Below are 13,902 nucleotides of genomic sequence, written 5' to 3'. Positions count from 1 at the left end.
GACAGACAAGGACCCAACATTCTGTTTTCACGTTTGAGGATCAGAAGTCGGTTAGAATACATCTATGCTTAATGTTATGAATTACTTGTCTATGATATTGTCTGATGTCGGCATAGATTATATTAACAAGGTGTTAGGTAATGTTGTCAAGTGCTCATTGAACAGCTGCTTTTTTTATAATTGTTCTGAACAGATTTTTTTTATAATAGCTTTCATATTAACAGGAGTCTTCAAATCTCAACGTTGAAGACACTCCACGATATTCCAGCTCATCGTTAATAAAAACTATCTTTCAAAAAAAAAAAAACAGTGTTAGGTAATGGACCAATTATATGGTGAAATCTGATTTTCTATTGATTCCTTTTTAGGAAGTAAAATGACTCTCCCCTTTCATGTTATGCAGGCGTATGTTGCACGTGATTTGTTTCAGCAAGTACCAGAATTCTACAAGTAAGCAAGGCGACGGATATATGACGAAAACAGTTCAACAAAACTGTCAGAGTAAGACAAAACATATTATTTAGTTAGATACAAAGAACAACACGACAAGTAGACCAAGAGTACAATAACAACAATGTCTGCTTAAAAACTATCAATGCCCTCCCACGAAGAAATTGACCCTTTTTTGTATATCTTTTGAAAAGAATATGAGAAATTCTTGGATATTTTGATGGAATCTTCTTTTTTTTTTTCTTTTTTTCAATTCTAATTTAGTCTGATCAATTCATTTTATCAAATAATCTTAATGATTCTAAAGTTAATACTCATAATATATTTCGTCTTTTAAAAAAAAACTATTTATTACATAAAAAACTAATATCGGTTTATTTATTGATACGATGATTTATGATAACTCAACTGTTAAATTACTGTTTTTTTACTAACAATTTCACTTTGTGTACTTGTTTTGATGGATTCCTATATTTTTTTTGTTCATTCTAGTTTAACTTGGTCAATTCAATTTGAAGAGAGAACCACTTCAACTTTTGTTTGCTCATCGGATAATCGTAATAATTCTAGAGTTAATATGTTCAACAAACATCGATTTCTAGAAGAGATATATTTATTAAATAAAGAGTCAATGAGTGCTTTGTCCATTATCTTGATGATTCATGATAACTAATGCAAATACAGATGGAATTATAAGCTATAACTACTATTGCAGAAGTAGCCAAACAAAACCAACAACGATTTCATTTATTTTGATGAACTGCAATTACAAGAGGGGAACAACCCTTTTAGCTAGCTCATTTGCTACTACTACCATACAAGCATAATCAGAGACAAACCTCAGTTGAAATTAAAAAAAAAAACACACACTGAGAGATCTGTACACAGAACCATGTGTTGTGTACTGCAGCCTGTCTTCATCAAGCTTCAATGGTAACCGAATCTGAAGCAGGTATTCAGATATATATATATATATAGTATCCATCTCAACTTTGAAGGCATGACAACTTCTTCGCGGTGGAGTAGTAACTGAGAATCTGTCAGCTTTCCGGCAGGCCAGACCATAGTGAGAGAATAACAAATGCATGAGATCTGTTGAAGTTCCAGACATATGTTCATCATATCGATAAGGGGGAGGGACCCCCAGACGGGGAAGCCTGCATTCGTAGATTTTAATCTTTAGTTTCATAATATTTGAGACCATGTTTATACAATCACAAGCTCTTTGAACTGCACTTACTTATCAAGCTCTGACGATTGTCTCGGTTGGTGTTTGGATTCCCGAGTTTGTTAAGTTTACTTGGTCTGAGGTGAAAAAGGGTAAGAAAAAAAAACAAGTTAGCAGAAGAAATAGAGAAGATGAACAAGTTTTGATCAGTGTATGACTATTCTAATCCTTACTTAGAGGTGTTTTGAGTACAAAAAAGCAAAAGCCGATGACGATGTAGAGCAGTAGGAGAACCAGTCCTTTCATGTAGTGAGAAGTGCCATCCTGCAAAACGAGTAGTAACAGAAGATTTTAGCTCAACTGAATCGTTAACATAAGAAAGAAAAATGGCGTTTGCATGATTGAAGATGGTGTTTAATTACTTGTAAAGTGAAGGCAACGGCAATGATTGATAGAGCGAGAGAGCCAGTTTCGAGGAGATTGAAGTTAAGATCCATCTTAATGCCCATGGTCCAAGCGACAATTACGCAGAGTGGAACCTGAGTCGCATTGAAAATGTTGGTAATTTTTAGACTGCTCTGATCTGAGTTAAAAGCCTATGAAAGATTCATTTATTTTATTAAGTTCGTACCACAAACATGGAAATCTGGGTTGCAGATCCTAATGCAACACCCAAAGAAATATCCTGCATTTTCAGTTCCGAAATTTCATCAGAGATTCTGTCAAACATATTGTTTTATGGCCGAAACTAAAGGGAAAGGAATCAAGGCTGTTACTCACCAGCTTGTTTTTAAAAGCAAAAATGATAGCTCCTGCATGTTCTGCTGCATTTCCGACAATGGGAAGCAGAATAATGCTGATGAAGCTAACAGAAATTCCCCAAGAATCCGAGGCATCCTGAGATTTAGTGCTTGGATAGTTTAGTTGATTATACTTTAAAGAAGATCATGACCAGGCTTTGATAAATGATATGATCAGCCAAAGGGAATTTAAGAAAGAACAAGGTTGGAGCCCTCAATGGAAATGATGTAAATTACCTCAATTGTTTCTACAACATACTCAGACAGCAATGAGATGACACCAGTCATTACAACTAGCCAGATAAATCCACTCCAAAATCCAATCACCGGTGCTTCTTCTGATATTCCATTTTCGTCATCGTCTGATTCCTGAACAATTGCACCACACAGTATCAGTTTCATGCTCTCTTGTTCATCGGTAGAAACAGGCTTTTAGAAGCGTAATGTGGTTTCAGTTGTTCTTGTTAAGATCATTAAAATGGACTACCTCTTGAGCTTCAAACAATTGCCGGTGTGTGAATAGTTGGAAGATCAGGTACGAAAGATATGCAATCAACATTACAATGCTGCTTGCTCTCGACAAATGCAGTGTTGAGTCGGCTGTACTGACAGCATTGGATGCCCCAGCCATTCGAAACAACAATGGCAGCGAGTGGCACAATAATGCAAGCAGCAGCAGGAGAGAGTTCACATCGGCTTGTCTCTGTCAAACTCAACAGTGTTAGAACCATAAACAACTCCCACTATGTAATAAAATATTGAAGCGTGTAATGTTTTGACAAGTAACTTACTCTATCGTATTTTTGTTCCTTTCTCAGATTGGCAATACCACCACAGAAGAGAGAGGTCCCAAGAACCAAAAGCAGGTTTGACAAGACAGAACCCAGCAGGGAATACTTGACCACATCTATTTTATATTGGCTTAGTGCTAAAACTGCTATGATCAGCTCAGTAGCATTGCCACAGGTTGCATTCAACAGCCCTCCCACTGCAAGATTAAAACATAATCCAGACAACAATTCATTAATTCCATGATTGAACAGCTCTTTCATATTCTTCAAACAAGAAGTTAAACGGCAATGTTATTTTAAAAAACGACTCAGCCAAAGTTCAATACAACAATTAAGGTCAAATGATTATAATAATATTGATGATGATTACACAAAACCTAATCCCTTCCTTTCGTGATCATTTCAAGATTGGGAAAAGCCAATCTTGCCTTCCCAAAAAAAAGGGTTGATCACCATCAAGTAAAGGAAACAAATTAGGCAGAAAAAAGTTGTACTTGTCAAGAATTAGAAATGGTCATTATCTGACAAGGATATAGCACCAAGCACTCACAAGAGGATAAGAAACCAGAATTGATTTCTGCGTTCTTTTTTGGTTTCTTTCACAACACTTGGAATCCCATGGTAGGTTTAGACTGACAAGCATCGAATGTACCAGAAATAAAATAGCAAAGTTGGCAATCATAGAGGAAAAGAAGCTGATAGGACCGATGTTTTATTACCCAACCTTGAAAACTTCAGTAAAATGTAAGCGTAAATGAGAGGGAAAGTTACCTGTTGGACCAGTGTAATAAGCAATTTGCCTGCAAGTACACAGAAACGAAAGAAACAGGAATTATATGTCATATGAGGAATTGGTAAAACTAATTATATAATTACATAAAATAATAGAAAATGCCTTACTCGGTGAGGAAGCTGACACGTTCAGCCAATGGTGTAAGTCCAAGTAAACTTAATGCAAAGACCCATGGCTGTGTTTACAGGAAAAATCATAAGTTAGTTCTACGGTTGAGGAAAAGCAATGAATATTGTTTCAGTGGAAATTAAATTAGATGTTGAAGGCTAGCATTATCTGCAAAACAGGCAGGCTTAGACTTTGCAAAGAGAAAACGATAGTGAATGATGCAAGGTGATGAATACCCTTTGATGCTGTCAAAAACATGTTGATCGATATCATTGATTAATTGAGATTAAGGTTGGGGTAGTTGAAATTTTACAGTCAACCTTTGCTCTATCTCAAAGTTTGAGCATCATTTTGATTCAGAGTCAAATTGAGTCGAATTCCGTTTAAGATTCAATCTTTTATCGGCCTTCACCCCCGTCAGCAACCACTGTTTTATTCAAGAACCCTGAAAGCAGCATTCACAAAGCAAGAAAAGTAATTAGAAACTCACTCTTCCGAACCCGTAGCTCTCAGCAACGACCGCCAGAGGGATAGCGGGGAAGAGAACTGAGAGTTTGGTCCCTAGAATGACCTCCTGAAGGTTGGTCAGGAACTGCCTGAGCATTCCACACCGAACCTTGGAAACCAGGGTCAGGTCAGACTTCTTCCGCAATGACGAAGACGACAGGTTGTGTGCAGTCCTACCATGGCGAATCTCCTTGCTGGACCCTTTCAGGTTGCCATTCTCCAATAGCCATGGTTCTTGCAAGGAAGCCATCTTCTTCCCACACTCAAACCCGAAAATATTTTTCTTCCAGGGCGAGAGTCTTGCGCACAAAAGAATAGTGTAGACCCTGACAAAAACCAAATAAACTCTTTCAGATATTATCTCGATGAGTTCGAGAGTAAGATACATACAGTTATAAATAGAAGACTCATGTTTGTCTGCAGCAAGCATCAAATACTAAAGAAAGTGCAACTTCCAGGAAACTTCTTCTCTATATTAAAAGGAAAAAAAAATAATAATGAAAAAGGGGGGAATGTTTTATTTTCATGATTGGATTTTATGCTTCATAATAATTGTATATACATTTATCTTTGAATGGATCTTATATATTAAAGTCATTTATTCTTTTTAACTTAGAAGATGCTTAATTATTATGTGATTGAAAAACTATACTACTATTTGTTTTGGATGACGGGAAGGAAAAACACAACAAATGATTGTTAAAAGAGTTAAATAATTGGAATTGTCCAAAAATAACGGAATTGTTTTCATCGTATTGTATTCTATTATTGCTAATGGCTTCCTCCTTCAATTATTTGTTCTCTTCTTTATCCACATAACCAACTCTTTTTTTTTTTTATTCAAGTTTCTTTTGCCTAATTTCTTCCTTTGACTAAGAGTTGAGTACTTAGGTCATGAGCAGTTTCAATACATCAATGCTCTATATTATTATTTATTTTCTCAATCAAATTATGAAGGAAAGAAGTCTTGTTTAAGTGAAAGTAAATATAGAAATTTGGGTCTTCAAACCCCACATGAATTTTTGATAAAACCCTTTTCTTGTCATATATATTACAAACAAAAATTGCACTTCCATGCATTAATGGATGAAAGCAACTCCATCTTTAAGCTTTAAGGTCACATTAAATTTTGATTTTATTTGCAAAGAAAAAAAAAGAAAAAAAAAACCCGAGTCTCGAAATAAACCTAATATCGTGTAAATTAATGTTTCGGATTTTCCAGAACCAGAAAAAATATGATATCTAAGTACCACCCAAAGATTTTTCTGTGGCTATGTAGTTGTCCTTTACTATATACCAAATCGTACCTTGGTGTCAACATGTTGCTTTCTGGAAGATATATGTAAACATCAACTTGAGTTGCTCCTTGCTATGGGTTTTACGTCTTTCCATAACCTTTGAATGTCGTTTTTTCTGTTTTGTTTAGGGTTGATCATGTGAGTGACGTTGGAAAGCTTTTATTGCATGGATTTCGAAGAAAAGGAAGCAAAGTTTTAAACCATCACTGGACATACAGTCTTCCGTACTGATACGGTTATAAGAACTTTCCTTGTAACTTCGTTTGAAACTAAATATTCGAAACAAAATTTATGTTACGGGTTTATTAAGAGCTTTGTTGTATTAGTCATCATTCGTATCAAAAGAAAAAGATTACTTCTATTACTTTGTTTACCTAGCATTGATCTTCCAGGAGTAAATTTCGAAGAATTCCAACTCCTAATTCAGGCTAAATTTTCATCAAAGATGACTAAGAATTCTAAAACAAGCGTTTGCACCAACATAAAATAGTCAGGCTTTGAATTCCAGTGGTAGAGAGTAAAAGGCGAATGTGCACTTTACAAGTGTCAATCTCTAGACATAGATAACACCAAAATCCCTTGTAACTAGAGGCAACATCTACTTTTACATTGAGCATAAAGTCAAAGTAGGGAAGGTGGAGAGAAGTTTCCATGTTACAAAGTGTCAAGAACTAAAGCCTTTCCAGGGCTATAAATTTCATCCATGGAGGTTTTTTTACTCAAATCTTTATGCTTGGAAAATGTTTTACTCTGAGGAATGCTCTGGAAAGGAATGCTATGGATGACAATAGAAAGATATTTTGGTAGCTTCAGCGAAGGTAGAAGGCAGTCCACTGCAATTATTTGGTTTTGATTATGGTAGGCGGGGTAGGTATGGTATTAATATTTTTTTATATTTTGCATGGATTTTATTATATTATTATCATTTTTTTTTTAAGGAGAGAGAACAAAAAAAATTAGTTACAGACAGCAACTTAAGAGTTTCAACTGTCTGGTTCAGATTTGGCTGAACTACTCAACCCTTCATTTGCAGGAAGGGTTTAACTTTGCAGATTTGGTTTTGGGAAATCGTGTGACCATCGAAGCAACCAGCAAGTAGCTTCCCATGTGGAACATTAGTTATCTCTATCCCTTTCTTCATTTCATTTCCTTTCGGTTTCTGCTTTTTGATGGGATCTTTTATCTTTCCTTCAGAAGTTACTTCAATTGAAATTCTTATAGAAAAATAAGGATCCCGTCAAAAAGCAGAAGCGGAAGGAAATGAAATGAAGAAAGGGATAGAGATAGCTAGTTAGCTCTTCAAGGTCAGCAATGTTCCACATGGGAACCTACCTGCTGGTTGCTTCAATGGTTGGAGGATTGTTCAGTTTCATATCTTTCAATTAGTCTACACCTCAGAAATGGGAAAAGAAAACCCATATTTGCAAAGCAATGTCTTCTTCATTAGTCGCATTTAATCATTCACTTTTGAAATCAATATTCATTATCAATTTGATCTGCTGAATTTTCTGAAAACATTAGTTGCAGGCCTAATGTTCAAGTATGGGTGGAGCCATTGGGGGGCCAGGATATCAGGAAGGAAAAGCATGAAATGTTGTTGTCTTCATCAATAGCTGCCAATGCTGGATTGCACATGCGGCTGGTCCATGTCCATTGCCATAATAGCTTCCTGATAAAACACCCCTTGGTTACTATACTCTAATCCTTGTTTTAGAGTTATTTCCCAACCCAAAGATCTGCCCCACAGGCATGTGCATAGATCCCTGGACAGCTTCCAGGAAGTTTCCTCCATCAACATCTGAAAATGTAGCTTGTTTCATGCAAATTATGGGGGCATGGATCAGCACTCAAGCCCCATAATAATTTACAAAAAGACACAAGCTCTTCCTAGATTTTCCTACTCTCTAAGATGTCAATGTCATAAATTAATTTCATTTTTTTTATTCCTTTTCAAGAAAGCGGAATTATACTTGCACACCCAAATCAATGATGTTGGTTTTCTTGAGACTAACATTTGAAATTACTAGAATATGATCCGTGCTTTGCACACGGGTCTCCTTGTACCTCTTTTTGTTTGGACATTTTTTTCTAAAATAGAGAATAGAATTATCAGAGAAGTTGTGATATTTCTTTATTTTTTTTCTAAATTGAACTTTAGTTGTTGTTGTGTTCAATAAAAGTTTTACCTTTTATTCAGAGATTGAGTCCAACTCTATTTGCTTTTGTTCTTTTTAAAAAAAAAACTCAAAAAAAAAAAAAACAAAGTCTAACCTTTTTATGGATTTTTGTTGTAAATTCATCTTCTTCTTTTGTTTTTTATTTAGATTTGTTATCAGCTCTTTTTTAACATTGTTTCAAGTATACTATTTGTTATCAGCCTTAAAATCCCCTCTTTAAAGCCTTACACGTGACAAAATGAGGATGCCCCAAAGGGTTTCCTTTCAATAATGTTATAGATATTCAGCAGAGAAGGTATACATATACATCAATGATAGGGGAAGGGTAATGGCAAATGCAGTTTCCAGGAACTTTCCTCTATATCTGTTGATAAGAGCCAGACAAAAACCAGTGCTTGTAGATATGTCTGACCATCTTATTTTTGGTTAGAATTTACATGGCTTGTCGATTTTTGAACTTAATAATATAAAGTTGGAGAGCTTTCTATAAATTCGAGTTTATATGGTGTGGTCAAGTTAGGTTAGAATTAGATATTCAACCAATTAAGTTAGCCACAAGTTAATGTGTCTTGCTGTTTGATGCTTTGAAGTTTTAACTAAGCATGCCAAGATTACATGTTCCCAAATGAAAACTGAGGAGGAGTTCATTTTCAAACTTTTGGATTGCAAATGAAGTGACAGGAAACAGAAGCAGAAATGCCATTGAAATGAAAATGGAAGACTTCTACAGTGTTCCAGTAAATGATGGCAAAAGCAAGTGGTGGCACATTTTGATGGAAGCTCTCCTCAGAAAAGGATAAAAGAAAGCTCAAAAATACCTCTTATTTTTTTGGAATATGCTAGAACAAAGTTACAAATATTCTGCAATTAGTCTTTTCCATTTTTCATGAGATGAAACTGTAGCAATCTTTTCAATTTTTGGGTACATGATGATCAGAGGATTTGTCTTTGTTGTCACATAAAACAATGCAAACTTGATGGGAGAACCACCTTAGGGCTTTATTCAGTTTATTTTTATCTGGGATATACTAGAAATTTTGAGCTGATCTTACCCTTATCTCCCTGTTTTTTTTTCCCTCCTGCATCTGAATTAACTGTAGTTATTGAGTGATGCCAGCAAAAAAATAAGTAAATCAAATATAAGGGGTGTAATCATTTATCAAGAAGAATGCCATGGGTGAAAGTAGCTTCATAGAATTTGTATTTAATCCATTTAGATGGGTTTTTTTTCTAAGAAATGTTACAAGCTTTCAAGAGCTGACAGAAAAGTAATTCATCAATTGCATCATTGAGGCAAAATTAGTACCATCTCAAGAGAAGCATCACATCTTGCATTCCAAACTTTTAAAACAACCATTCTAGGTTGCCTACTTTGATTAATATGACCATGGTCCTGAATCCTGATATAGACTGCAAAAAACAAACTGCCATTCATAATTGCATACCAGCTTCAATCATCCACTCTCTTGGGGGATAGTGACAATATTTTCTCTTGGTTTGATGCAATACACACGGGATCCAATGTGCTCCACCTCGAGACCAGCATTCTCACAACCGGAGAAGAAGAGTGATTCATCCTCCTTCCCAATTCTGCGTCTCCAGCTCATTAGAAATGCTGGTGCAGGCAACCCCATACGCATTCCTGGCAGCAAGCAGTAGAGACAAATCAGCCACATATGACCAATGCCAGAGTCTATCCTTTGTGGACAGGTAGTTTCAACATTTTTCCAAAATAATAAATAATAATATTCGCTCGCATGTTACCACTATTCTGGTCATTTCCCACAGCACAAACAGCTTTGTCATCCTTAGGCTTGTAAGATTTTAGGAGATAACAGAGAGACTTTATCAAGTTAGGGTATTGTTTGACATCTGCAAGAGCCCAAGATACGGATATAGCATGCTTAAGCATTCCTTGGTAAGAAAAAGGAGATTTAATCACAGAACATCAAATCCACTCTGTAATCCCATACAATAAATCAGTTTACTGAGCATCAAAGCATTTGGTAAGACTCGCAAGGAAGCAAAATTAAAACCGAAACAGAAAATTGCTCTAAACCATTCCAAAGATGATAATAGCATCTTCAGCTTTCATAACCATATAAGTGTAATCAGTGGATTTACAAAGATAATAGAAATTAAAAAATCAGCACCACAAGAAGCTTGTTCCTTCTTGAATTTCGATTTATCACTCTTCAGGGTCCACATCATTCAACGACGGTGGCACTCATAATTCTACTCTAGAGTGCTAAGGTTTTTCTGTGTTTATGTTGAATGCAAATTTTGATGTACAATGAAAGGAACAGAAAATTCAAACCATTAATTCATTTGTGTATCTGCCTTTCTTCAAGCATATAACGTAAATTGCAGAAGCTATATTAACAAGAAGCTCACACAACAGGATATCACTTGCTATGACCAGGTCCCAGTCTGGGTCAGCAGTTGGAAAGGGGTCTCCCCAAGAATCTGAAAAGAATGGACATTTTAATTTAACGAAAACAATACTTAAAATAATAATAATAATAATAATAATGAGAAGAAGAAGAAGAAGAAGAAGAACAAATAAGAATGCATAGCTATCTGCCATTTCACAGTTAAGCCAAACACCCAGAATCAAAGATAATTTACTTTTAAACATCTAATAACATGTAAAAAATATGACAAATAGCACGTGCCATTCAGACAATATTAATCAAAAAAAGGAAAAACCATATAAATGGTACGAAGTTATGGAAGATTCCATCCACCAGATATCCCGTGCAAAAGTATTCAGGATAATCATCTGATATTTCAAATTCATTTTATTGTAAAATGATTAAATGAACTTTTCAACCCAACAAACAGCAAAGGAAATAGCAGTCTAATCAAAATAGTCCATGAAATTATTGCTTCATATTTCTTTGCACTAGAATTTGACCATATGAATGCTAGATTACTGATGACCACAAAGAGTAAAGAGAACTCACGCTTTATATGAGGAAGGACAGGTGTAATTCCATTTGCCAGGCAGTTATGAGCTATGTTCTCTTCAATTTCCTGATCATCATAGTCTGATGTTGTTATGTCAAGATTAAATGATTTTCGGAGAAAAATAGCCAAAGCTCCAGTCCCACTGCCGATGGTTAAAGAATCAAGATCATCAAGAAAAATATTGAAAAAAAAAATTCAAATGCAAAACTATATCAAGAAATTCTTAGAACTCAACTGGAAGCAGTAGAAAAAGAATAATGTACTTAGAAGTTCAAACCAAAGGTAACTTGTTTTCATAATTCTAAAAGGTGAACAAATCTGCAGCTAAGGCGACACCTCAAAGCTTTAAGTATTTAGAAACCATGTCTCTGCAGTGTAATGTATAGACACATTTAACCACTGATATTTGGCTCTGCTCAATATTTAACTAGTGCTGATTATAAACAGCCCTCCCAAGAACAACAATACTGAATATAAAATAAATGAATGCAGACTAGATAGATGCACTACAATAGAGAACAAACAACTAAGACAAGGGTTCACTCTCATAGATCATACAATTTTTTTTACCCTGCAGCTGAAGGTAATACCTGCCCAGTTCAAGGCAACGCCGACCATCTATCCATGATTGATGTTGAACTAGCCATTCTGAAAATGCAAATGTACCTGGCCAGAGTAAGTTAGCATTCAACTGGTGAAAGGAAAATTCTCGAATAAGCAACTCCTGCACACAAGCCAAAATGCGTATAATGATATAAAGGTAATAATGGGTGAACCTCTGGTAAACTCTAAAAGCAAGTACTCAAAAACCAGAATAAGGTTTCACTAAACTACTGTGGTCAAATATGATTCCCACTAATTCTAAGAGCTACAGCTTTCTGATAAGGTATCAGAAGTCAACCGTGGCAGTGGTAAAGTTGCTTAAATCCCAATATAATATAAGAAATTCAAGATGATGTTACAGTTGAGCTCTATGATGCTCATTTAAATTTATGATCCAATTCACTCCCCAGTAAGTCAAGATTTGCATTTACTTCTTCCACTACTTATAATACTACATAGCATGTGGCAACCCTACATCTAAACCATCTCATGAGGGCCTTCTACAAAACAATAGATCTGTCTGCATTCGTATAATTTCAAATTTAATGAAAACTGATCAAAGAGAAAACTTTTTTTTTTTTGGATAATTGAGCTATTATTTAATTAAAAGAAGCAGAAGATTCAAGCTACAAGGGAACAACAAGTCTGCAGAGAAGTGACAATCCCATCTTTGCAAAACCATTTTCATACAAAATTTATCCAAGCACTGACATCGATGTGATCAAAGTATTCTCGAGAACCAGGTTGGCAGGTACTCGGTCAAAAACCAGTTCCATTATCTCTTCCCCCGCAGAAGCATTGTTGACAAAAAAGCATCTTAATACCACACAAAAGTTAGAAGTTTTCCATGCAATACTAATGCTAATCCACCTTTTTGCAATGAAAGCAAGGTTTTTTAAACAGCTGATGGGCATATCGAAATGGATGAAAACATGACTAACAATGCAAAATGATACTGGAGGTTACAAACACAGCTAAATATCCACTCGCTAAAGCAAAGTTATGAAAAGGGTTATGAATATATTCTAAAAGAAGAGACTTACCATGCCAGGAAACTGGTGCTTCCTCTCCACATAGCTCTGATGGATCCCTGTATTTTCCTCATCTGCAAAGAGAAAAAGGTTGAAGAGCTTATTCGAAAAAAAAACCATCAAAACAAACTGAAAATAGAAGTAAATATAGCAGAGAAAGAATACCAACAGAGACTTCTTCGTCGTCGCCGTCGTCGGCGAAGAGTGAAGATGGAGAGAAGAGAGCTATGTCCATTCTCTTCGTTCGTTTTCCTTCTAACCTCAACACTGCAATTAGAAAGTTCCTCTGCTAATCGAAGGCCGAAGCTCGCTTGTTTTTTCTTCTTCTTCGTTCGGCTGAGGCCCGAGATATCTCAGATGGCCTTTTTTGTCCAACAATGTTACATACGGGCTAAAGTGGGGTAAATATGGGCCTTACCAGGCCCACATGCTTGTGCACCTGCCCGAAAGAGAACAGTTTGGGGCGGGCGTATTTGGGCCAATAGGGTGAGCAATGTAACCCAAAAGATCACTTGCTTGAGCGGACTTGGTTGGTCCAATAAGGTGAGTTACCAAATATACCACGGATGTTTATAAAAATTAATAATTTGGTCCGTTAAAAATTAACAATTATTTAATCATGGTGAAAAACATTTGAAGCATGATAACAAAAAAAAAAAAAAGATGATGAAAAAATAATTAATCAAATTCAATAGTCATTGTTAATTCAAGTAGTATATATTAAGTGCCTCACTCCACATTACTCTATATATTGGTCTCTTCTATTAAATTGTGATTAACCACATTGAAGATATAAATTAATGGTGAAGAGTAAAGAGAAAATTTCACACACTATGTATAGAGGTTCGGCCCTCTCTCTAGGTGCCTACGTCCTCTCCCTTAGCGAGCTAAGGAGTTTAATCCACTATTAAATAAATTTAATACAATGTGCCTTTTCAAAGGTTCAAGCACAAACCTTGTCTTTTCAAGGATAAGACACAACCTTCTTAACTTTTCAAAGCTAAGTTAAAACCTCTATGCCTTTTCAAGAATATGGCACAACCTCTAAATCTTACCTTTTGAAGGCTAAGGTAGAACCCGTTTCTCTCTTTTACAAGATAAAAGAAAGGGTACCTCTACAAAGAGGGCTTTGGTAAGCAAGTACAATGTAGATACAAAGATACATACAAGGAATGAGAATGAAAGCACAAAGAATTTGAATAACAT

At 35.6% G+C, this 13,902-nt stretch overlaps 2 protein-coding genes and 1 long non-coding RNA gene across 4 annotated transcripts; 1 reads left to right on the top strand and 2 right to left on the bottom strand.

Moving 5' to 3' along the window:
- Positions 1-1,168: 1,168 nt before the first annotated feature.
- On the bottom strand, positions 1,169-5,206 carry CAX4 (cation exchanger 4). 2 transcript variants are annotated; one of them, XM_021433839.1, is made up of 12 exons: positions 4,601-5,206; positions 4,110-4,177; positions 3,981-4,009; positions 3,210-3,406; positions 2,906-3,121; positions 2,656-2,787; positions 2,399-2,515; positions 2,250-2,303; positions 2,041-2,157; positions 1,852-1,942; positions 1,691-1,755; positions 1,169-1,542 (listed from the first exon to the last, which is right to left on the bottom strand). In XM_021433839.1, the coding sequence occupies exons 1-11, from the start codon at positions 5,045-5,047 to the stop codon at positions 1,694-1,696; spliced, it is 1,530 nt and encodes a 509-aa protein (XP_021289514.1). In that variant the 5' UTR covers positions 5,048-5,206; the 3' UTR covers positions 1,169-1,542; positions 1,691-1,693. The 2 variants fall into 2 exon arrangements, with proteins under 2 accessions (XP_021289514.1, XP_021289513.1); XM_021433838.1 differs by having other exon boundaries at positions 1,169-1,607; positions 4,601-5,200.
- A 1,329-nt stretch (positions 5,207-6,535) lies between these two features.
- Positions 6,536-8,041, top strand: LOC110420522 (uncharacterized). The gene is made up of 2 exons (XR_016351485.1): positions 6,536-7,010; positions 7,110-8,041. It is a non-coding gene; the product is annotated as an uncharacterized LOC110420522 (long non-coding RNA).
- A 127-nt stretch (positions 8,042-8,168) lies between these two features.
- LOC110420521 (S-adenosyl-L-methionine-dependent methyltransferases superfamily protein) lies at positions 8,169-13,018 on the bottom strand. The gene is made up of 7 exons (XM_021433872.2): positions 12,862-13,018; positions 12,709-12,770; positions 11,653-11,786; positions 11,059-11,204; positions 10,487-10,558; positions 9,857-9,964; positions 8,169-9,734 (listed from the first exon to the last, which is right to left on the bottom strand). Exons 1-7 carry the CDS (start codon positions 12,929-12,931, stop codon positions 9,547-9,549), a joined length of 780 nt encoding a protein of 259 aa, XP_021289547.1. The 5' UTR covers positions 12,932-13,018; the 3' UTR covers positions 8,169-9,546.
- Positions 13,019-13,902: the final 884 nt, after the last annotated feature.

The sequence above is a fragment of the Theobroma umbraticum genome, unplaced genomic scaffold (assembly GCF_002168275.2).
Source record: "Theobroma umbraticum cultivar Fairchild unplaced genomic scaffold, ASM216827v3 scaffold_86.0, whole genome shotgun sequence".
In the NCBI taxonomy this organism is placed as follows: Eukaryota; Viridiplantae; Streptophyta; class Magnoliopsida; order Malvales; family Malvaceae; genus Theobroma; species Theobroma umbraticum.
The sequence above is the reverse complement of the archived record's forward strand: the minus strand, read 5'-3'. Positions and strand labels throughout refer to the sequence as shown.

Excerpts from the sequence above, each read along its gene's own strand:
- CAX4 (XM_021433839.1), bottom strand. The coding sequence starts at position 5,047 with ATGCTTGCTGCAGACAAACATGAGTCTTCTATTTATAACTGTATGTAT. Across the intron at positions 2,788-2,905 it reads AATTGTTTGAAGCTCAAGAG|GAATCAGACGATGACGAAAA; the intron begins GTAGTCCATTTT and ends GCAATTGTTCAG. Across the intron at positions 2,516-2,655 it reads ATGTTGTAGAAACAATTGAG|GATGCCTCGGATTCTTGGGG; the intron begins GTAATTTACATC and ends ACTAAATCTCAG.
- LOC110420521 (XM_021433872.2), bottom strand. The coding sequence starts at position 12,931 with ATGGACATAGCTCTCTTCTCTCCATCTTCACTCTTCGCCGACGACGGC. Across the intron at positions 12,771-12,861 it reads CGACGAAGAAGTCTCTGTTG|ATGAGGAAAATACAGGGATC; the intron begins GTATTCTTTCTC and ends TTCTCTTTGCAG. Across the intron at positions 11,787-12,708 it reads AGCACCAGTTTCCTGGCATG|GAGTTGCTTATTCGAGAATT; the intron begins GTAAGTCTCTTC and ends GCTTGTGTGCAG.